Genomic DNA, 25585 nt, shown 5'->3' with positions numbered 1-25585 from the left:
ACTAAAGAGTTCTGATTCTAAGGTATTTTTCTACAGTTAGAGTAATCTGCCCTTAGATCTAAATTCTAAAAAATAGAAATTTACAATATATTACTTAATTTGAATTGATATCAATTCAAGTATTCTTAACATTTTAAAAGGCTAAGACAAGTTAACTGAATGTGTAATTTATGTATGTATTTTCTGTATTGAAGTCATAAACAGTGATTTCTATTCTCTGATACAGTGTTGCCTTTGATCATTTTTCCCGGGGGGTAAATGCCACGCATCATACATTAGAAATTAAATAAATAAGCTCAATAATAATCCCTTTATACAATATATTTTGCTCAATGTCCAAAAATGTGTAGAGAGGGTCCTTAAAAAATTCTTACCACTTTTCTTTTAAAAGGTTTAAAATAATTTTCGATATAATGTTAATTAAAAAGTTATATGAAGAAATAAATTTGTTCTTAAGGATGACGTTTACTCAGGTTTCAGAAAACAGACAGGAAATTTTCTAAAGTTTAATATGTTAAATCAAAATTTGTTCTAAATGTTTAAAATAACAAAGTTTTAACTCAATATCAATTTAAAAATTTCATATTTAATTATTTGAAGAAAATGTACGGGAACAAAAGTCAATGAATGGTAATGCAGAGGAAATTCGGACTAAATTTTCAATTTTTCATTTTTGTCAAAATTTTTGATTTCTTGCAATATTAATCACAATTTAAAGATTAGATATATTTTTATACATCATTTTGCAAATATCATATGTGTTAAAGCTCATAAATTATTTAAAATAATTGAATGCCATGAAATAAAGAAATTCAAAAATATGAACAAAAACCATTCCAGGCAACCAATCTCAATATTTTGATCATTGATCCCATATAATATTAATACCATTAAAATTAGGGCAACAGGAGTAACTTTAAGTTATAAATGATTTAGAGTTCTTATCAGTCAGATTTTTGTAATATTCAATTAAAAATGGGGAAAAATGTAAATATGACAGAGGAAATTCGGACTGTAATAATTATCAAGTTTATGACCCACACTCTATCGTTTCTTTATATGAAGCAACGCTGTTCCATTACTTTAATATTTCATTATCAAAAGAGTTCTGTTGCTTATGATATTCTGTGAGTGGAGAAAAAATTGGTCATAGTGTGAAAAATTGGGGTATACTATTTCCCAGAAATACTCAGGGGCCACTAGCATGAAAAGTAGGTCATTGACCTAGTTATTTTAAATTGAAATTTAGCACAAGAATTATAAGTGTACAATGTGGAATAGTTGGTTTTTCGTTCTTATCAGTGGAATTTTTAGTCATCTGAGTAAAGGTATACCTTAAGTCGTAAGTCTTTTTGTTAAACGGTCCCCAGGTCCCCAGTGGGTTCAAAGCAGCTGAGTCCTGTAATTAGCCAGAGATAGGGGTGGAGGCCGGGAGAAGATACCCAACTAAAAACAATTTTGCATTTGTGATTTTTTTTTCTTGTCTGATTACAAGTCAACAAAAAGTACTATTATTCACATTTCCTTCACTACCTAATTTACAATATACCACCATTTATGATAAAACTGTTTTATGCCCCTCTTCAAAGAAGGGAGGGCATATTGCTTTGCTGCTGTCTGTCAGTATGTCGGTCTGTGGGTCCACTTAGTTTCCATTCATTTTCTGCGCAACTGTTTCACATACTGAAATGAAATTTGGTATACTGGTATATTGCATAAATATCTTCGTCAAGTTATGTTTTGGGTTTGATCACGCCATCTTTGACAGAGCTATGCCTCTTGGACTTAGAAAAATTCCAATCATTCGCAGTACTGTTAGGCTTACCGGAGCTTAAAATGCATTTAAAACGTAACATTGCATTGCAAAGTTGATTTTGAGTTTTATTTTTAAGTTATGTACTTAAGTACGCTCAATTCATGTAGAGAGTTCTCTAGGCTATATATAAACATTTGTTATGAAATCATATGACCTCGTTGATCACGTGACGGTCATTTCTTCCTATTTGGAATGTTTCACATATATCGCTTCGGTGCAGGTTATTAACACAATTATTATAAACTTTTTGTCGCATAAATAAACTCGGTGCATCCTTGTGGGGTGTTGCTAAGACGCGGAACGGAAAATGGAAGGGAACGGAAAACGGAATTTATTATTTTGGATTAAATCATTTAAAATGCAAAAATTTTATCATAAACGATATATCTTGTACACATTCAATCCCCCACTATTAAATAAAAGTTGAATTTGTCATGCTCATCTCTTATTTACTAAAATTGCTAGCATAGCAGTCACCTAGAATCGAATTTGAAAAGGGAGAGGGGGGTAAACGAACTTGAAAAGTATTTGACAAGCAAAAACACTAAAAGAAGACAGTTGTTTGATTCATGCAGGAGGGGCATAAAACACAAAAAGAAAACAATTGTTTGATTCAGGCGGGGGGATAAGTTTCAACTTCAACATCTTTCAGTACTATTTTTTTTTACACTAACTTACTAAATTAATTACATTCACAAAAAGTGAGGATGTGAACTTGAATGAACATTTCTGTAGTAAAAAGATTATGACTAGGGGGGGGGGGGGCAATATTTGATATCTTATTGAACCACGGAAAGAGAAATAAAATGTAAAAGAAATATTACGATAACGTTTAGTGCAAATCTTAACGGCAAGCTCGAATAAACATCTCTCATACTCACTGGTTGTTAAATTTTATTCAAAATAGAGTCGTTTTCTGGATAGACAAAGTAGGAAATCTTTCATGTGGAAGATATAATGCACATATGAGGTATATGAGGTACATATGTTTGTATGTTGTGCGGGGGGGGGAGTTGTTTATGAATGTCCCCGTAAATATTCCCACTCATCAGAAAAGTCTTATAAGCTGTGATAGGTCTGAACCCCCCCCCCCCCCCCCTCTTTTTTGACTCCAAAATAAACATAAGATTTAATAAATCAATTTTTAATGTGGCTGTGGGTCCCTACACAGACCCGAAACTGCCACTCCCTCTTTCATCATTCGCGAATTCGACACTGCGTGTATAATCTGAATATCATAACTAGTTAGCTCACCTGAGCCAAAGGCTCAAGTGAGCTTTTCTGATCGCAATCTGTCCGTTGTCTGTCGTCGTCGTCGTCGTTGTCGTTGTTGTCGTCGTTGTCGTCGTCGTCGTCGTAAACTTTTCACATTTTCATCTTCTTCTCAAGAACCACTGGGCCGATTTCAACCAAACTTGGCACAAAGTATCCTTGAGTGAAGGGGATTCAAGTTTGTTCAAATGAAGGGCCACGCCCTTTTCCAAGGGGAGATAATCATGAATTTGTTAAAAATTAATGGCATTTTTAAAAAATCTTCTTCTCCAGAACCGCTGGGCCAGGAAAGATGAAACTCATGTGGAAGCATCCTCAGGTAGTGTATATTCAAATTTGTTCAAATCATGACCCCCGGGGCAAGGGTGGGGCCAAAACGGTCGACCCAAGTTTTACATAGGAATATATAGGAAAAATCTTTAAAAGTCTTCTTCTCCAGAACCACTGGGCCAGGAAAGATGAAACTCATGTGGAATCATCCTCAGGTAGTGTAGATTCAAGTTTGTTCAAATCATGACCCCCGGGGCAAGGGTGGGGCCAAAATGGCTGACCCAAGTTTTACATAGGAATATATAGGAAAAACCTTTAAAAATCTTCTTCTCTAGAACCACTGGGCCAGGAAAGATGAAACTCATGTGGAATCATCCTCAGGTAGTGTAGATTCAAGTTTGTTCAAATCATGACCCCCCGGGCAAGGGTGGGGCCAAAATGGCCGACCCAAGTTTTACATAGGAATATATAGGAAAAATCTTTAAAAATCTTTTTCTCCAGAACCACTGGGCCAGGAAAGATGAAACTCATGTGGAATCATCCTCAGGTAGTGTAGATTCAAGTTTGTTCAAATCATGATCCCCGGGGCAAGGGTGGGGCCAAAATGGCCGACCCAAGTTTTACATAGGAATATATAGGAAAATTCTTCTTCTCCAGAACCACTGGGCCAGGAAAGATGAAACTCATGTGGAATCATCCTCAGGTAGTGTAGATTCAAGTTTGTTCAAATCATGACCCCCGGGGCAAGGGTTGGGCCAAAATGGCCGACCCAAGTTTTACATAGGAATATAAAGGAAAAATCTTTAAAAATCTTCTTCTCCAGAACCACTGGGCCAGGAAAGATGAAACTCATGTGGAATCATCCTCAGGTAGTGTAGATTCAAGTTTGTTCAAATCATGACCCCCGGGGCAAGGGTGGGGCCAAAATGGCCGACCCAAGTTTTACATAGGAATATATAGGAAATATCTCTAAAAATCCTTCTCAAGAACCACTGGGCCAGGAAAGATGAAACTCATGTGGAATCATCCTCAGGTAGTGTAGATTCAAGTTTGTTCAAATCATGACCCCTGGGGCTAGGATGGGGCCAAAATGGCTGTCCCAAGTTTTACATAGGGATATATAGGGAAACCTTTTAAAATCTTCTTTTCAAGTACTTCAAAGCTATGATTAGTGATATTTATATGGAATCATCCTCAGGTAGTGTGGATTCTAGTTTGTTCAAATGATGAAGGCCTGGAAAGGGGGGGGGGGTAAATTCAAGCCCGATGTGCTCAGGTGAGCGCTGTGGCCCCTGGGCCTCTTGTTATTTTTGTCTTTACAGACATTGACATTGGAAACAAATTGAAAGAGGGGGTGGGGTTTAGAAAAAATTACAAACATACAACAAATTTGACGAGCAAAAATGGAGGAAATGTCCTTTGTCCAAACACGAAAATCCAATTTTGTGTGTGTGATTGCATAGGCCTCGGAACCGTGTGTGTGTGTGTGGGGGGGGGGGGGGGCGATACGGGGGGGGGGGGGGGGTCTTAGCCCCCTCTTTTTTTCCAAATATATACTTAGTATAGAAGTTCAAACTCCCCCCCCCCCCCCCCCCTAGAAAATAGGATTTTCGAGTACGGGAAATAGACATTTCCTTTTTTTTTTTTGCTTGCAAGGATTTTTTTGAAGGTATATTTTTTTTACACTTAGCCCCCCCCCCCCACTTTAAATTTTCTTCCGACGCCAATGGTTTGTGTGTGCAAGTGGTGGGGGGGGTTCGAATTCCAGTACCATTTTGTGTGTGTGTATGACTCATAAATATATGATAGTTTACAATAAATTTTTATTAGAAGTGACTTTTACAAGAAGAAGATTGCTCTTTATCTGATTTATATCGAATCTTTGTTATTTGCTTGAGAAATATTTTCCGTTTTCCGTTCCGTTCCGTTTTCCGTTCCGCGTTTTAGCAACACCCATCCTTGTGAACCCGAAATGTATTAGTGAAAAGTTATACTATATCTGTTGTACAATGGATTTCACAATAACTTCAACTTATACCTACAAGTTTGAGGGTATTTTCCGCTGAATATCGTCATCTGTTTTAAAACAAGGCCATCATACATTTTTCCCAAGCAGAATTCAGTTAGAGGGGACACTCCTCTTACATATTTCCACAAAAAATATTTTAAAAATCCTCATAAATAACCTGCGCCAGGCTCTTTTGTACACATATTATGAATTCTGCCTCTGTTCACGGGTATAAAAAGGGGTAAATGTCAAACGTTCATTTTCGTACGTAGTTTGAACACGCTGACTTTTAAACAAGAGTAATAAAGCAAAGTTATCTAAATTATTCGGATATATTAGATTTTTGAAAAAATGATAAAAACACGTTTATTTTAAACTAGCGTTCTGCATTTTTATATACAGATTGAAATAAGGTGTAAAGTTTATGACACTCTCCCCTTCATTACAGCTCAAGTATGCAGTGAATTGACGTCATTTTCAATTATGACGTCATACATTTTTAGTTCAGAGAAGAGCATACACAGAGTACACTACAATATTCTCTGGGAAGCCTTATCGTACCTGCGTTTGCAGTTTCCGTTCATTTTATTCACAACCGATGCACATACAGAAATGAAATTTGGTATACAGTTATATCACATAAAAATCTAGGTCAAGTTCTGTTTTGGATACGATCGCGCCATTTTTGACAGAGTAATGCCCTTTTGGACTTGGAAAAATACAATTTTGGGGGAGGGGGCAGAAGTGTTTTATAAACATCTCTTGTTACTCTTACACTGATTTGTTATGAACTTTTGACAAGTTAAAAAAAAAAAATAAATAAGAACTTAAGGTCGCTTCAGAACATGGGTTGGGTTTTCAAGGGCAAAGACAATTTAAAGAGGGAATGCCATGGATATTGGCCTGGATAGCTTAATTGGTATAGAACCAGACTAGTGATTCATGCCATTGCAAGGAACTTGGGTTCGATTCCTTGTCCAACCATATCATGTCTTTGCTTATACATAGACATATTTCCTGAATGGAATAAATGGAGATAACGAACAGTATTCAAGCTCAAAAGTCCATTAAACAAAATAGGAGCAGAGCAAACATATCAGAGGTGGGATCAGGTACTAAACAGGTCGAGGAAACTACCTTATATGGATATTGTTGCGATTGCACACAGAGGTGCTCACAGCAAACAATTGTCCAATCCAGTGAATGAGCCGAAAAGCATGATGGTCTACTACATGTTTATTTTTACTACAAACACGTGGCTCAGGGAATTTTAGGACGCGATTTCAAACGACTGCAGGAAAGTCAGCTAACAATTTTTTTGAAATTTGTCATGAAAAATACGAAGATTGGGTACTTATTAAGATTCCCCATGCTCACATTAACAAACAAAGTTTTCCTGGTTAAATAGAACTTTGAAATACCGCTCACAAAGTCTTCACTAGTAAATAAGACTCAAGTTTTTAACTCGATATTCGTTAATATGCCATGTTACTGGTTAAATTCATGGAGTTGTTGCTCAGTTATTTGTTACAAGAAATTAAAACTTGCATTTTATAAAAAAAATTCTATAGTTGCATTTTTTTTATTATTTACCTGTTATATAAACCATCATGCACATTAACAACATGAGTAGCATATACCGGTATTTCGAGGTTGTGTACGTTACAAACATTGACAATACGTGAGCACACCTCAGAGTTGATTGTTTTTGGACCAAGGAATAGTCACGTGAAATTTCACTTTTCACTGACGGTCCAGCTATACAGCACGGGGAAAGCTGTCAACAAACGGACTTGTACAATGGAGTGGAGAAAACCCTAATTTTTATCATTGCAAATCATTTGTATATAAATGTGAGCATGGAATCAGTAGATAATGATGTTCATATTGTATTAAGTGTGTAAAATGCTTGGAAAAATGCATCACGTTTTTCCGAGAGCGATTTAAAAAATTGGCCTTTTAGAAACACACGTGTAGTATTTTTGTAGTAGACCATAATGCAACTCATTGAGCTGATTGGTCGATTTGTCAGTCACGTTGTTTCCTCACTTAACATGTAAATTTATTCCGACGTCACAGAAAATAGTTTCCTCGACCTGCTAAACTGTATATAGACAATGCATGACAAGATTTATTAAAGGGGTCATTATAATATTTCATATAGGTTAACACTAATATTGTTACTTTATCTTGATATATTTCTCCAGATGTGCTGTGTAGTTGTTTGAAAGTAGAAAGAAAAAAATCATCTCTTTACAGTACAGCTAGGTTTTCATAATCCTTATTATATAAACATGCAAAATTTTTAAAACTGTTCTACATTTTTAGAATTTTTTACATTTGCAAGAATTATTTAATACATTGTTTAAAGTATCACTTTAGGAGGACTAGGTGATTGTGGACATTTCAGATTTCCTTCTGAAGAAGAGCTGCATATAAAGATATACAAAAATGATCAAAATTTAAAACTAAAATATATGCAATTTTATCCTAATTGAAAAAGTTTCGTATTATCCTGATGGATTATGAAATTGTTACATTGTACAATATGCTTGAAAATATGCATGCTTTGTTAGTATGATAAATATTAATACTGTATTCTTAGTTTTCTTTCACAAAACTCAGAAACAAGATGAATAGAAGCTGTACTGTTGAAATCAGATACAAGAAATCAGTGTGGTATATATTTCTCTGTTACTTTATATAACTGTACAGTTGTTATCAGATACAAGAAATCAGTGTGGTATATATTCCTCTGTTACTTTATGTAACTGCACAGTTGTAACAAGATACAAGAAATCAGCGTGGTATGCAGTTCTCTGTTACTTTGTATAATTGTCAAAAACACTTTACATCATGATCAAACCAAACTATAAAATGTGAAAAATAAATCAGAAACGTTGAAGAATCAACTTTACGATGTCTACCTTGATTATGTGGTTACCTGAGTTTACTATACATCTTTTTTTCATCCATTGTTGTGCGTTAACATTTGAACATGTTTAGCTTCGACTCTGAAACCCTTCTACTAATTTCAACCATTTTTGGCATAAAGCAGCTATGACTGAAGGGAAACAAAAATAATAAATTTCATGGTCACTGGAGCATGAACAGTGGGGCAAAAACCGCTAGAATTGATGCCATCTTCTAAATCTTTTTCTTTACTCCTAGAAATCAAGCAGTCAAACTTTTGACATGATTGTAATAATTAAGCATTAGCCATCTTCTAAAATTATGAATTGAATGGCCCCTGCGTCAGGGGTTCTGGTGTTAGTGTGGTTCTCTAATGATTACCGTATAACGGGTATTTTCTGCGGTTGTCCAATTTTTGCGGATAGGACAAATCCGCAAAAATTACAATCGCAAAATATTTTTACTATGCCTTCAGGTATTTTATACATGCAAGTATGATAAGTGGTGTGTCTGCAGACTCACACGTGGATCTGTCTTCGTTCGCGAGAAAATTCGGGTGACATCGAAACTTCGATAGCTGCAAACAAAATATGACAGTTTCTCTTTCTTTTTTATTTTCCACTTATCAATCTTGTGTTTTGTCTTGAGACCGTGATTAATATTACTGCTTGTGTATACAACATGGTTAGATTGTCTCCAGAATTTCATTCAAATCAGACGACTGACAGTATTAGTTACACCTCAGTGCGCGTGACACGTGCGATTTTATGGGTGGTTGATTATGCAACTGTTTGTTTTAGCTTACAATGAAACTCCCGAATTAATTTTGATGGCAATTAATTTGAAGTGGATTTTAGATTATGGCTTGGAGGTATTAATTATCATTATCTATATACTTATTAAAATTACTTACTTGATAGATCATATTAATGAACGTCTGCGGTGTTAGATTAAAGATTTTAATTATTGTTTGACTGGAAAAGTTCTGTTGCTACAAAAAATAATATCAGGACTAGGCATAATTTTACAAAGAGTGACTAAAGTTAGTAGTTTAAGAGCGCAATACCTGTTCTCATGTTCATTCTGTTCTTTTCCTTCATGTGCCTGAATGAATTTACAAAACGTAATCATGGCAGTGTTCTTATAAATCTTAGAGTTTGATGATCTTATACACTCCGTATATAATTTTTGCGGTAAAGTGCAACCGCAGAAATTGAAAACGCAGAAATTAATTTGCTACCTTTTAGGGGTTCAACCGCAAAAATTTCCAACCGCAGAAAATACCCGTTATACGGTATATTGTGAAAATTAATACCGGTACATAGATTCTTTGAAAAATCTCCTCTGCTCCTAGTTACCTAGCAGATAAAGTAAGTAAGCATATACTCATGATAAATAATGGAGCCTCTTCCAAAATTATGATTTTAAAGGCCCATGGGACAAGAGTTCTGCATGGTGTTAGGGCAGGGCTTTAATGGTAATATAATGCAAATGTATTAATTATGGTTTTTCAAAATCATCTCCTTTGCTTCTTGATTTTAGAGACTGTACCAAGGACATAGTTATGATAAAAAAGGTGCCTCCTCCAAATTGTGAATATCTTGGCCCCTGGGACTGGAGTTCAGATGTTAGGGCGGGTTCTATTGATCACATTGGGAAGTGCATATTAAATTCTTTCAAAACCTCTTTCCCTGTATATAAAGCTGATAAACTACGTACATGCATGATTATGGTGGTCAAGGGTGCCTCGTACAAAAATGTGAAATTTGTGGCCCAAGGGTAAGGATTTCTGGGCATGGAGGGTTCTTTTGATTATATAGTGAATGCAAAGTGCATTTTTTCTTAATTTATAATCTTCTCTGCTTGTAGGATTTAGCAAATAAACTAAGTATATGGTTATGATGAACAAGGGGGCTCTTCCAAAATTCTGAATATCTTGGCTCCTTAGCCAGGGCCTTTTTGATCATTTAGTGAAAATGCATATATTCTTGTAAAAATCTTCTATCCCCCCGTATATAAAGCAGATAAACTAGGTGCATGGTTATAAGGGCTATAATAATCAAGTATGCCTCTTACAGAATAGTGAATTTTGTAGCCCCAGGGTCAAGGGCTCATGTTTTGGGGCTGTTTAATATATTGTGGAAATCTCTCTCTGCCCCACGGTATTCTGCAGAAAAAAATTAATTGCATGCTTTTGATAAGCAAGGAAATCTTTTCCAAAAACAATTGAAAGAGCTCCACCCTAACACCAAAATCTCTGATCTCGGGTAATGAATTTCAACTTTTGCTGTATAGTAGAAATGCAATAATTCTTTGAAAATCTTTGAAGAAACATACGAAGTAGATGGTTATGATGAGTAATTCTGGATATTATATTAAGATTATTTTCATAATGTTCATTGGCTGAAAGTATGTCATGTTATATTCCTCCTTTGGTGATATCGATGCGAAAGCACATCCACGGAAAAGGATATCACAGGACACACCGTTCGGTTGCACCAAAGTTTACGCATAACGTGAGGTCATAATATAAGAAGTGTGTTTGTAACCATTGTGACGAAATGACAGCCAAGCCTGTTCAGTTAGGACTGTGTATGTGCATTCACCTTGGGTGATTATACATCATTACTGTAAATCACTTTTATACATCATTACTGTAAATCACTTTTTATTCGCGAGAACTTTATTTTCGTGTAATTACGTGAGACGGTATGCTCGCATAAATTTTATTCTCTAGTATAATATTATTTCTTAAGATTATATAGAGCAATGACCTCAATTCGTGAAAATTTTGTCTCGCTAATAAAGAGTCAATTACTATCCCGCGAAAATAAAGTGTCGCGAAATTAAGTGATTAAAAGTAGACATGATTATAAACATACTCCAAAGCTCGGTTGCTATCACTTTCTGCGTCTTAAATTTGGTCAATATGATTATCAATATGATTATCAATTGCCATGAGTCCTTACAATTACATTTCGACCTACACTGAAGACCGTAATTGTATAAATTATCTTGGAACCTGGGTCAGGGGCTTTGGTATAAGGGTGGGTCTATATTGAATCTATAGTGCAAATGGACTATTTCCTTGAAAATCTCCTCTGCTCCGGGGTATCTTGTAAGCATGTACAGTATATAAATTTGTAACAAGAGTGTTTCATGTTTAAGTATGCTATTATTATAAAGTTGATACGTTTTACTAGAAATAATTACTTGTTAGATGTATTATGAATCATATTCGTGGTATATGTGTAAGACTTTTAAAACGCATTTGATTTTCAACAATATTTTAATATATGAATATTTTGTTTTAGATTTCATAGTGAATACTTGGATCCTGCTCCTCAAAGAGACATTAAAAGGATTCAGCACTCATTGTAAAGGTACTTTTGTGTGTGTTAGCTATAAACTCTTAACCTCTTAAAATGGAAAAGTTATATGTATATTGTGAAAAGAGAAGTGTAACTGAATGATGTAGATATTTATAGATAAGATTGTGATTTTCAGGGAAAGAAGTCGACATGACTTTGTTATGAAGAACCACAAGAAAGGACTAGAAGAAATCGATGTCTGCTGTAAATGATGTATAGATTCGTGTTTCAGAAATCTGTCACAGTGCCAGGTGTTAGGACTGGTCGTCATATTTCTCACGTGACATCAGACCAGGTCTGGATCAGTGATTATGAAAATCTCATACTGACAAACACAACAGGGGATAATCTTGATCATGTGACAGATATAGGTAGTGAATGGGGAGGACACACTGTGAACAGTGACTGTGATTTATTTTATATAGACAGAAAGAATAATATCAATAAACTGTCTAAAGAAAGCAAAGACAAATCTACAATTATAAAGTTCAACAAATCACCATGGGTACCACGGTGTGTTTACTGCTCCCGCTCCACTGGAGACCTGCTGGTCGCGATGTCTCATACTGATACATTGACAGGCAAGGTAGTGCGGTATAACTCTACAGGAGAAATTATCCAGACCATAGAACACAACAACAACACAGGTCGGGGACTATATAGTCTACCTCTCTATATCACAGAGAACGGTATTGGAAATGTGATTGTGTCTGACTGGGACCGTGATGCTGTAGTGGTGACAGATCGTGACGGTAATTACCGATTCTCCTACACAGGTCCTTCATCAGGATCAGTACTAAGGCCGCGTGGAATCTGTACTGACGCGCTGTCACACATCCTGCTGTGTGATTGGAACACCCAGTCAGTACAGATGTTAAACTGTGATGGCCATTACATGACAGGGATACAGACACAAGGACATGGAATAGACAGACCATACGGCCTGAGTTATGATAGTGACACCCAATTACTGTGGGTAGGGTCAGGGTACAACAACACAGTCTACATATACAGAGTGGTAGATACAGACTCTCTGACTGGTGAGTAACTTTTTGAGGGATACATGTAATTATTAGTATTTACGCGAAATGGTATGCTCGCGAAAAATTCATTCTCTCGTATAAAAGAATTCCTCGAGCCAGATTATATAGAAAAATGACCACAATTTTTTAAATATTTTTTCGCTAATAAAGAGTCAATGACTATCTCTCGAAAATAAGGTGTCACAGAGATTAAGTACAGCTATTTGTAAGAACCAGGCAGGGAGTGATTCATGACCATTTCAGATATTTACAAATTAAATTTTAATATGTTGCTTCATGGACCAAGAGATCATCATTGGACACCATAATTTTTTCGGCCAGCCTTTGTTGCCATGGAAACAATGCACCATGTAAATGCACATGGCAACCAAGCAAAAAATTGAGAAAAATGTGAATTTAGCTATTAATGAAGACAGGAAGATAGCTTTTTATACCCCCCGCAAACGAAGTTTAGGGGGGGGTATATTGGAATCACCATGTCCGTCTGTCTGTCTGTCTGTAGACGAGATTTTGTCCGAAACATTACTCAGAAACTATTGGAAGGATTTGTCTGAAAATTTGTACAAATATTATTCACCATATGAAGTTGTGCACCTGTTATTTTCATCTTGATTCGATTATTATTTTGAATTTTACAGGTGTTTTTCCATTTTTATTTTGTGGTTTTGTCCGGATCGTTTCTCAGAAACTATTGCAAGGATTAATCTGAAAATTTGTACACTTATTATTCACCATATGAAGGTGTGCAACTGGAATTTTCAACTCTTTTTGTTCATTTTTTTGCATTTTACAGGTTTTATTTTTTATATTAATTGACTTGTTCATTTTGGGCTCATGTATAAGGTTTGAGACATAGAATCTAGAATATCTGTACAAAAATACTACAGCTTAAAACTACTCATATATAAACAAAAAAAAAAGAAACATCATTAAGTGTTAAAAACAGTTTTTACATTGCACAGAAGATAATGAAATTTTATTTATCTCTTGGGAATAATGACTGGACATGCATCCAGTTAAAGATAAATTAATGAGTTTGGTGTGGGAAGTTGAACATTAAGGCATCTCATTATCAACCATGTGTAATCTCCTGGGAATCAGGCACAAGAATTAAAGATCTCTCTTCTCTTATTCTCTTAATTGTAATTTATTGTCTGTCAAAGCACTTCATTACTGGATGACCAGCTCTTTATTTTCAAATGAATTTGATATTAAGTTATCAAGATTAATTTGATTTTGTATAATATGATTTTTTTTTTCAACAATCAGTTTGCAGAGTGACATAACATAATTGCAATATATTTTTTTAATGCAGAAATAAAAAAATTAAATAAAAAAAATAATGTTACAATGGAATTACAATGAATTAGTATTGATGTTTCATTTGGTTGCACCTTTGTTTCATTCATGAGCAATTATATTTCACTGCAAATTTTTGTAGGTAAATTAAATGCAAGTAAGTAAGAACCTCTAGATCCATAAAGTATGTTTTGAATTGGCACCTTCTCTGAAAAACCCAGCGGGGGGTATTTGTCCCTATTGGACAGTTCTAGTTTGATGATAGTACCATAAATAAATCTTTTTTTTCCTGAGAAGTACATACAAAATGATAAATGATAACCATAAGGATAGAATTATATAGGATTTATTAAAGGTACTGAATTTCAATTTAACATAGGTTATTTCATAAAATTCACTTTTCACAATATTTCTTCAAATCCAACATATTTTAGGAGCATATTAAGAAAAAGGCCCGCATGTTGAAGAAATCTGATAACATGGGATAGAAAGAGGACATTCCTAATTTTAATAAAATTAAATAAAACCCATGGGTTTTTGAAAAATATTCTATTACCATAGCATTGAAATGTCACAAAAATTAATTTTTCACAATAATAACCATTTTTTAGGAGCATAGTATAAAAAAAATCCCACAGGTTAAAGAAATCTGATAATGTGAAATAGAAAGAGCACATTCTTAATTTCAATACAATAAAATAAAAACCATGGGTTTTCATATAACATTCTGTTACCATGGCAACAAAATGTCACAAAAATTTATTTTTTACAATAATAACCATTTTTAAGAGCATAGTAAGAAAAAATCACACATGTTAAAGAAAACTGAAAACATGGGATAGAAAGACCACATTCTTAATTCTAATAAAACAAAACAAAACCCATGGGTTGTTCAAAAATATTTCTGTAACCATGGCAACAGAATATCAAAAAATTCATTTTTCAACAAAAATACCAAAATACATCATTTTCAGAGTATGTTGTGGAAAAAATACCACAAGCACAAAAAATTAGATAATATAAGATAGAAAATGTTCTCCTAAACCCTACAAATATTAGATAAAACCAGTGGATTTCTCATAAATTTTTGTAACCATGGTAACACATTATTCTGGAAATGCTTTTCTAAATAAATTGTCTTTACAAAATCTCCATACAGTGCTCCAAGTTGCGACTAAAACGGTCGCATTTGCGACCCAAAAATTGGTTTTGCGACTAGAAATTAAAACTTAGTTGCATTTTCGCGACTGAAAAATTTGGGCTGGCAACGTCCATCTTTTTATGATCGGGATCGAGATTTACGTTTTCAAGATTCTCTATCAAGACAACGTTTGAAGATAAATACTTTAACACACTTTACAAAGCGTCGTATGGACTTAGATCACGTAATGTTATGACAGCATGCTGTAATAGTTACATAACGTTTCTGAGAGAATGGCATCCAAACGCCGTAAACTTTATAGACTTTCTCTGACTTTGTTATTAGAGCATGATTTGGTCAATGGCTTGCATATCACAATTGAGTGTTTTGGCAGCATTGATAACGACTGAGTTATGGTTAAGATACATAATAGTAAGTTAACAGGTAAACATGATAAACAAAGTCCTGTCTTAACAACTGTCAAAGATTTATTTTATTTTGATTAAACTCTAATTCTAGGATCAGATTACTTGTGTTCTTCTGTGTACATGTACTTAACAAGGGGTGGTTGTATTTAATAAAAATTTATCCTTCAACTAGCAAAACATTTCTAGTCACAGTAGTTAATAATCTTTGATTTAATAAAAACATAACAGATGTGGATGTTAGTTTATTGTTTTAATAGTGTTATTTACATGTTTTAATCATGGCGAGTGAAAAATTTGTTTATGGCGACCAGAAATTCTGAAATGGCGACCAAAAAAATTTTTAGGTCGCCATTTAGCGACCTAAAAGTAAGTGCGACTTGGAGCACTGCCATACAATACAAAATAATTATTGACTAACATACATTTATTATTTTCAAAGTTTATTGTAAATACATGAAAATATATTTTTTTTAAATATGCTTTTGTGATTTGTATCTGGTTACCATGACAACATCTCCAAAAATATTGTATTTGCCTATAAAATTTAGCTAATGTGATTAGCTTGTATGAAGAAAACTGTATGAGTGGCCATTAGCTAAAATATTGAAAGACACAACATTTTTTTTTGTACCTAGCTTTTTTTAAACAAATATTTGGTTTCTATGGTAACTTTGAATAACCATTCATGAGACATGATCTAAATACTGTACAGTATGTGTCCTGGCTGTTAAACAGGTGCTCCAGCTAAATTCCTCTGACATAATGCATGATGTTGATTCATCAATCTGGAAAAAAATATTCAAAATTTGAACTTTGTTAATGAAAATAGGCATTCCATAAAGCAATGTTGTTCTTGTTGCTGTTGAAGGAAGAGGGTAGCTAAGGTTTGTTTTCTCTATAATCATGATCATGAAGGCCATGGTCCATAACACTCACCAGAGTAACTGGTCATGCTGTTCTTCTTCAGATTTTCCTACTTGTAATACATACCTATTGTGGTCTATTCTTAGGGGTAGGGGGGCATGATTTAAACAATTTAGAACCCATGGATGCTTTAACTTAAGTTTCAGCTTTTCTGACCCAGTTGCTATCTATTTTTCTCTTTTCTTCCCCGTGTAAAAGGCCTTAGCCCTGCCAAGTTTGGTAAAAATAGGCCCTGTAGATCTGTAGGAAAAACCCCAGCTCTACAATTCTTCTCTAAATTTTCAAGTGAGGTAACCCCTTCTTTAACCCTCACCCCATCCTTGTCTCAAGTAATTAGCTGTTATTTGATTCTGAATATTAGTATGACTTTTACAGCCTTGCTAATCTGAAAATGGTTTTTTATCAACGGCAAACATTCTGTTTAGATAGCAGCTGCATTTTATAAATTTTAATTTTTAACTTTCTGCTGATTTCATTTTCCAATATTCAAAGAAACATTTGTATGGATTGAACAAAATAATGAAGATGACACTGTGATCTTAATACATCTTTTACTCTTATTTGACTTCCACATGCAAAACTTGTAGAGTACTTGTAAACATGGACATTGTGAATTCACAAATATAATGAAGTCTTCTTGGATCCCCAACTACATAAATTTTACAAATTTCAAATATGGATATAACGAATTATGGATATAACAAAGTACTTTTACAGGTCCCAGTGAGTTTGTTATAACCGAGTTGTACTGTACATATATGTGTAGATAAATTATTTAACAAGAGATCCAGGGCCACATCACTCATCTAGCTTGGATAAAAAATTTAACCAGAAGTCTCTGTCGAGACTGTAGCTCTACTGGTTTATATTTAAAAACAAAGGAAAAGTAGCATTTGGGACTGAAACTTTAAAACAGCAATAAATAGAAAAATGATCCTTGCCGCTCATCGAAATCAAAAACCAATACAGAAAATTATGTATCTTAGTGTAGTCTATTTGTGTGCCAAGTTATATTGAAATCGCACCAAATCTGTAGGAGGAGTAGCATTTTGAAAGAATTTCACAGAAATTTATATTTTTAGTAACCACGGAACATCGTTCATCGAAATCAAAAATCGATGCACAGAATTATGTATCTTAGTGTAGTCTACTTGTGTGCCAAGCTATATTGAAATCAGATTCAATCTGTAGGAGGAGTAGCATTTTGAAAGAATTTCACAGAAATTTTTATTTTTAGTAACCATGGCAACACCGCTCATTGAAATCAAAAACCAATGCATAGAATTATGTATCTTAGTGCAGTCAACTTGTGTGCAAAGTTATATTGAAATAGGACCAAAACTATAGGAGGAGTAGCATTTTGAAAGAATTTCACAGAAATTTCTATTTTTAGTAACCACGGAAACACCGTTCATAAAAATCAAAAACCGATGCTCAGAATTATGTATCTTAGTGTAGTCTACTTGTGTGCCAAATTATATTGAAATCGGACCAAAACTGTAGGAGAAGTAGCATTTTGAAAAATTGTTTACAGACAGACAGACAGCTAGACAGCCGGACGGACGCCGGACGCATTACTATCGCATAAGCTCTTCTGGTCTCTGACCAGTAGAGCTAAAAATCAGCTTTGTATTGAAAAGCTGAAAAGCAAATGTGGTCCTGACCTCCCCCTGTAAGCACAGGGGCCAGTAACATACTGTATTGGATTTTACGTAATCACTATTATATGTATACAAAGAGAAAGGGAAACAACGTCAGTCCGAATTTACACAGGGTCGATCTCGGAAATATTTCATATTTCATAGAAAAAACAATGTAGCCAATTAAATTATAACTAGGAATCATACTACAATAAATATTCTTTAATAAAACAGAAACATCATTCATTTATATAGCGTTTAAGTTGGGTAATACTGACTCGATATCCTGTTATGCGAGTCGATGTACTTTAAGTTGTCCACTAAAACGAGGTAAAATTCGCATATTTTCTCCAGTTTTGAAGTCTTTCCGGAGATGGAAAACACAAAATAAAGCTCCAGCGTTCAAATCATCTTTTTCTTTTGTTAATTGCAATTAAAAGGTACAACATCTCCAATTTGAATAAATACGGTAGCTTTTTTCGTTCACAATAGGGCCCGAGCCTAAAACAGACGACATTTTGGAAAAACCCATGATTGGTAAAAGGCGGAGCGTGATTGGTCAGATCTGTTCTAGAAGAGCACTATTGACCAATCACATCTCGCGTTAAATCTTGGATGCAATGTTAAGCGAATTTAGTGGACGACTTAAACTACATCACTTGCATGACATGATATCGGATTTGCAAAACACGACTTACACGATTCTTAAATGACCGCGATGGTATTTTATTAAAGAGTGATTATTGCTGAATGATCCCAGGCGTTATTTCACTAACTGCAAGGTATTTTACTAAAAACACGAATCATTTCCGAAATCGACCCTGTGTAAATTCGGGCTGTCGTTGTTTCCCTTTTTCTTTTTATATACATATAGTTATTATATAAAATCAAATACAGTATGTTACCGGCCCCTGTGCCTGTAAGGGAGAGAGAGAGAGAGAGGGAGGGGTATGAGTTGAACATAACTGAATCTACACTAAGGATGCCTACGGGGTACCTATTTTTTACTAACTGTGAGTTTTTCCATACAAGTTTGAACTTTTATTGTGGCCCCACCCTATACCTGGGGGGGGGGGGGGTCATGATTTGAAAAAATCTACACTACGATAAAATGTTTCCATATGTATATATGCATATATAACTTACTGGCTTTCTGTTCTTTAGAAGAAATTTTTAAAGGATTTTTCCTCTATATTTTTATGTAAAATTTTGATTGGCCTTTGTGGTCCCACCCTATCCCCAGGGTCATCATTTGATCAAACTTGAATCTACACGACCTGAAAATGCTTTCATATAAATATTACCAATCAGGGCTTGCTGTATCCAAGAAGATTTTAAAATTTTTTCTCTACATATTCCTGTGTTAAACTTTGATCATCCGTTGTGGCCCCGTTCTACACTGGGGGTTCATGATTTGAAAAATTTGAATATATACACTACCCGACAATGGTTCCGCATAAGTTTCATCTTTCCTGGGTCAATGGTTCTTGAGAAGATATCAGTAATGCTATTAATTTTGTAATTCTCTCCCCTTGAAGAATGACAATGACAGACAAAAAACATACTTTGATCAGAAAAACTCACTTGAGCCTTCGACTCAGGTGAGCTAAAAATATCAGAGATCAAGATCAGAAGAAATACCTGTTTCAAAGTCTTTGAATGGCAGTGATCACAATTATTGCTAAACGAAAAGGAATGTTCTTAATGATAATAAAAAAATCGCAAGTTACCAAATTATCTAATGATACATAAATAATATAAAGTATATATGTAACACTAATGTTAGTTGAGTTAATAATCTTTTCTTGGTGACGATGGTCCTCAGTTTTTTATAAAGTTTACATTACCTCAGCTGTGCAGGTGTTGTCAAAGGGGATATTGAAATTCAGCACAAGACTCAGATTGCATCTGAAATGATAACAAATCATGAAATTCATCATATGACAAGAGAATGCATACATTTATATAACAATTTAGCTTTTGAATTATTGGTAATTAAATATTTATTTACCTTCCCCACTCCCCAATGGACTAGTGATATCATCATGAATTCATACTATTAGTTATAAATTGAAAAAGAGTTATAGTTTTGTACATGTTGTAGGATCAAATTTTATTAAGTTTTAAATCTAAATTAGATGAGACCAGTCCATTGGCAGAAACCCATCCATATTGTACAATGTATGTGCTCTCATATCTATAAATCTCTCTCTTTCTATGTGTGTATATATTTGCTTGTTGGAATATTTGGGAAGCCCCCCCCCCTTATTTGGATAGGGATTTTTGGCTTTTTCTCAGATTTTTTGAGAAGGTTAACACCCCCTCGCCCCGTTTCAACTGATAAAACCATAACTACCAAGCCATTATTTTATTGGGTGTTTTGCTTGTCAATTAAATTTTGTAAGACACTCCACCCTTATTTATAATTCAAATAAAGGGAAATGCATTTGAAGAATATCATACAATATAAGTTTGGAAATATATAGAGTTTAAAAGCGCACAATTTTACATTTTGATTCAAAGAATAAGAAAAATAGTAATCATGGTTTTGCCATAACATCTGTTTTTTTTTCAGGGCTTAATTAAATATTCCCGATTTTAAAAAGGACCCATTCCGAAAACAGTGTTTGAAATACATGTAACACCTGACTGCCCGATACGCAAAAATTTTGCTGTGGGCTTACAAATTTGCACATATAGATGCCCAGCTGGACTTGTTTAAAGTTTTTATTAATTAAAATTTATTAATTTGATTAATCACTTCCAAATCAACTGATGGTATCATGATACAGGATTTGTGATCAGGGGGGTGGGGGGGGCATGGGTGGATAACTTTGTTCAGGCAAGGGGTCTTGATAATTGTGTACCAAAGTACAGTCATATGCTAGTCATACCATAGTTTGAATGAAGGGGTCCAGGAGGCAACCCTTGCAGAATATTCCTGAGATGTCCTAAGAAATCCTAAGACAATCTTAAGATTTATTCCTGGGATATCTTGAAAAAATCCTAGGATTATTCCTAAGATTTCCTGAGATGTTTTTGGAACAGGAATTCCTGGGATTTCCTTGGACAGTCCCAATTCAGGGGTTCTAGAAAAATCCCAGGAATCAAAACACCAAGACTTCCCAGGATATCCCAGGGAAATCTCAACACTTAAAATGTCCTAGGAAATCAGGAATTCCTAGGATTTCCTAGGATATCCTAGCCTCCTAGGACATCTTTTTTTTAAAAATTCATACATAGCAACAAAGCAGAATTATAAGATCTCTGAAAAAAATTTAATGAATGTATGCATTATAAAAATTCATGGCCACACAGAAAAAATAATACATAAAATAATTTTTAAAAAATGCTGATGGTATCTGATTCAACAAATTCTTTACAATTTTACTGCTGTTACATTATAGTGCAGTTATGATTCAACATCATGATTTACACACAAGGGGGGAAACAGATTGTCTTATTTTCAAACTATGTTAATACATTCTGAAGCAGCTCTCATAGAATATTTATGATATACATGTACAATGACAAATATTAATAATAATAAAAAAAATATTTAAATCAACAACCTAGTATAGAGAGTAGGGGTGAGGCCCTCAGGGTTCGTCACTTCTGAAGAATTCTGTACAATAAAAGATTCAGATACCAAACAGAACTAATTCATAACACCCCCCCCCATAAAAAAAACAAAAGCAGTATGCACCTGGTGGCATCAAAGTTTGAAAAAAAAAACCCAAAAACATATAGGTCAAAGTCACAAGGTCATTAACCTTGATGTAATTTGAAAGAACTTAGTTAGTGGAGTATGGATACTCAATATAAAATCTCTACCTCTTTATTTTATGGTTCAAAAGTGAAAGATTCAATAAGGCTATATTTTAGCATAACGATGACAGTCAAGGTCATTGGTCTTGGTCTCATTTGAAAGTGGAGTAAGCATACCCAATATGAAGTATCTATATCTCTCATGATTCAAAAGTTATGGCAAAAGGTAAATTGGCAGTAGACAGATAAACAGACAGGCAAAAACAATATGTGCCCCCGAAAAAGGCCTTGACCTCTGACCATTTCACTTCAAAATATATAAGGGTAATATTTAATTTATAAACAATATTAAATTTGTATTGATGATTAATCATGTTCTGCAGTGGGATCGTCAAAATGAGTTATAATATAAATAAAATGACATTGCAATATCTGATGGCTTTTTGGAAATGTTAAGAGAACGAAGTGTTACAGACAGACAGATTGACAACTAGAAAGATAAACAGACCCAAATTAATATCCCCCCTGCACCTCGTGAATCCAATATAAGTCGCCCAGCTTTAGTTGATCACTGATGTATCTTCTTTAGCTGTACATTTTTCTTCTTCATCGTCAGTGGCCTAGTTGCAGATCGTGAAGCCTTGTTTGCTTTTTCTTCACTCGACTTTTCACTTGTCTTTGCTAAAATAAAATTTTACTTAATGTATTCCATTGTTTAGTCTAAATATGTAATTATTTCTAAGGGATGAAAATCAAACTTGTAAAATTTAGTAGCCAAAGATGCTACAATTGTACCAAGCTTTCAGGTTCTACCAGTCCATAAAAATATGTGTTTGCCCAAGTAAGATGAACCATTTTTCTCAAAAGATTTATTTTATTCACACTTGCATAAGGAAAAAGGTGTGTTAATCAATTGCATACATGACGTGATTTACAAATGATGTCATAATAATCTTACTGAATAGCCTTTTTGTAGAAAATGAAATTTTAATTTGCAATAGTTAACCGCTTTACCACAGCTGTCGTATGAAGTCAATTTACTTGGCATTAAAATACTGTGAATTAAACTCTCCGTGTGAACAGAACATTAAAATCATACATTAACATTATTTGAACAGCTAACCTTTCTCCGCAATATTCTCCTTGTTGTAATTTGCTTCTTTTCCCTTAGTCCGAGTTAAACAGTCTGCAAAGTTATCAATAAAATTTTTTATAAGACGTGTATATATTTGTTCTTTTGTAATCTAGCTGAAATTAATTTTAATGATGACTGTCATTGATATTTCTTGCTGATTTTTTCATTTTTCTGTTCTAAATTTTGTGAATATTATCTTGTGTGTTCTACGACATCTGCGTCAGTTTTCCCAACTTAATATAAGTTACAGAGATTGAAATGTACCATAAACTTTCATAGACGATTTTCACATTTACAAAAGTTATTCCCCTTTGCGGGGTCAATCCAGGGTCAACCGGCATAAGACACTGTTTCCCCTCTATTACCTTACCAACTTTATGGGTCAGTATCTCAGAAATATAGTATGTATGAATTTTTTCATTATGTTTTTAAAGTTGCCCCATATTCTGGCAATACAGTTACAGACCGATATTGTTAGATATAAATGTCTGAAAATAAAAATATTTCCAGGTAACTTACAAAGGACAAAGTGGGAAAAATGAGTGTTACGCCGACAACCAGAAATAACTCTTAGGAATGTGAAATCCGTCTATTCTTTCAAGTTTACAAAAGAAAATTTTTTAAAAAATTACAAGATACCTGAAACTTTCTCTTCATTTGGTAGTCTCAATGGGAGTTTCCAGTCTCATAATCCTTGCCAGGCTTCAAGGTTCTAGCTAGAAGATAACAATGCAATGAAGGCTTTATTTAAGAGTATAATTCCAAAATTTACACCATGTCAAAACATTCAATGCAAATTTAACAGTAACTAATAATAAATATTTGTTTATAAGTCTTCTGCTTACTAAATTTTAACATGTAAAACCTGGAAGTATTTCACTGTGAATGTACGTTTGATCTTCATGGACTAGAATGAATCACAGTATGCCCAAAAACCTTTTACACATATTCAAATCGTTTCTTCTGTTTCAATATTGAAATATTATATACAACACATCACATGCACTAAATTATTAAACAACATTTGTGTGTTTAAATACATATTACAAGGAACCACTCGCCACTTACCCCACTGGCCTGTGGCCATGATATCTACACTTCTTCCAACATTCCCTTTACTGCACTCCTAGCGAAACCAAGATTTTTGGGAAAGAGAACATGGTTTATGTGAAGAATTAGAGTCAATCTTGGGCGTAAGTTGTGCATTTCATTACATTTCACCAGTCTCTCTAAACATTGCCGCTCCTTGAACTCCTATTTTGCGCTTCTCGATGAAGTCTCGCGAGAGGATGATAAAGGACGGTGTAAAGTTATTTCGTGCCACACCAAGAAAATGCGGTTTGTTTATTCTTGAAAATAATTTGTGATTAATGTGAATTTACGTTTTTTTTTTTTTTACAAAAAGAAAATATATTTTAGCGAATATTTTCTGACAAATTAATATTCAAAGCTGAGTTGACAGTAAATATATTTTATACACCGGGTACTAATTGATCGAAGATCACTCTTTTGTACCACCTCTCGGAAGTTCGCGCGAGAGAATGCTGCAGACACGGTGTAGGGGTATTTTGTACACCTTTAAGAAATATCCCAACATTTTCCCGAGAATCTTGTTAAAAAAAACACGTAAGTTATTATCAGTGACAAACGACCAGCATATTAGAAAAATAAAATATAAATATCCTTGATCAACCAATTCTACTAACAGAAAGTGTTACAGAAGAAATATTTTCGAAGAACCACGATGATACATTTAGGCCAAGAACAATTTGCATGGAAACCGTCCAAACACAAATATGGCGGATCATGAAGTTGTCACATTGTGCTGTAAACAACGACTTTTCTTCACATCTACAAGCCTGTCACGATGTCTGTAAGTATCTTATTGCCAAGTGATGAATGAAAATTAGTATATATGGCGATAAAACCTATAGGGAAAGCGCATTTTTATCGTATTTAATAGTTATGTTACGACTCGAATTTGGTCAAAACCTTTTAAAAGTTTTTTTTGATCTCTGTTTATGTGGATAAAATTTTCAGGAAACTCTTTACTGCGTATTTTAGATTTTCCTCGTTAAATAAAAGCAATACTCAATATCAAAAACATGAGGAATTATATTCTCAAACTCAATACAACACGATTCTAACCCAACAAAATTTGAAATACCAAGCTTTTTAAGTCAGAAAGTGACAAAAGTATGATGTCACAGACCAAGTCATGCTTCTTGAGTATGCTGTTTATGTAGTATTTAAATTTGTGTAGTGTACTCTTCTTTCAATGACTCAATATTTACTTTTCTTTTGTATAGTATCTCTGGCAGTTATGGGTGAATATACAGCGAAATCATACAGATTTGGATGAAGATGTTAAAGATAGTAATGTCAAAGACAGTTTGATGAACCAAATGACACTGATAAGACGAAGATACAAAAAAAAAAAGATACCTCTAGCCAGGCATGTGACTTTGAAGCTGATAGTTTGGTAACCACCTGAGAGATATATAAACTGTATGCAGGTGATGACGGTATAGGAGAGCCATTTCTTATAACGTGCTCT

At 34.3% G+C, this 25585-nt stretch overlaps 1 protein-coding gene and 1 long non-coding RNA gene across 2 annotated transcripts in view; one reads left to right on the top strand and one right to left on the bottom strand.

Annotated features, from left to right (window-relative positions):
* The first annotated feature begins 11823 nt into the window (after positions 1 to 11823).
* Positions 11824 to 25585, top strand: part of LOC134270277 (uncharacterized) — a 32801-nt gene continuing 19039 nt past the window's right edge. Inside the window, exon 1 of the mRNA XM_062752469.1 lies at positions 11824 to 12690. Within this exon, the coding sequence (XP_062608453.1) occupies positions 11859 to 12690 (832 nt within the window). The 5' untranslated portion in view covers positions 11824 to 11858. The remainder of the gene's footprint in view (positions 12691 to 25585) is intronic.
* On the bottom strand, positions 22387 to 24487 carry LOC134270276 (uncharacterized). Its single transcript, XR_009992760.1, has 4 exons — positions 24097 to 24487; positions 23668 to 23744; positions 23017 to 23079; positions 22387 to 22574 (listed from the first exon to the last, which is right to left on the bottom strand). It is a non-coding gene; the product is annotated as an uncharacterized LOC134270276 (long non-coding RNA).

This window comes from Saccostrea cucullata, unplaced genomic scaffold, assembly GCF_032062105.1.
Source record: "Saccostrea cucullata isolate Sc308-1 unplaced genomic scaffold, CSIRO_AGI_Scuc_v1 ctg1363, whole genome shotgun sequence".
Taxonomy (NCBI): Eukaryota; Metazoa; Mollusca; class Bivalvia; order Ostreida; family Ostreidae; genus Saccostrea; species Saccostrea cuccullata.
The sequence above is the reverse complement of the archived record's forward strand: the minus strand, read 5'-3'. Positions and strand labels throughout refer to the sequence as shown.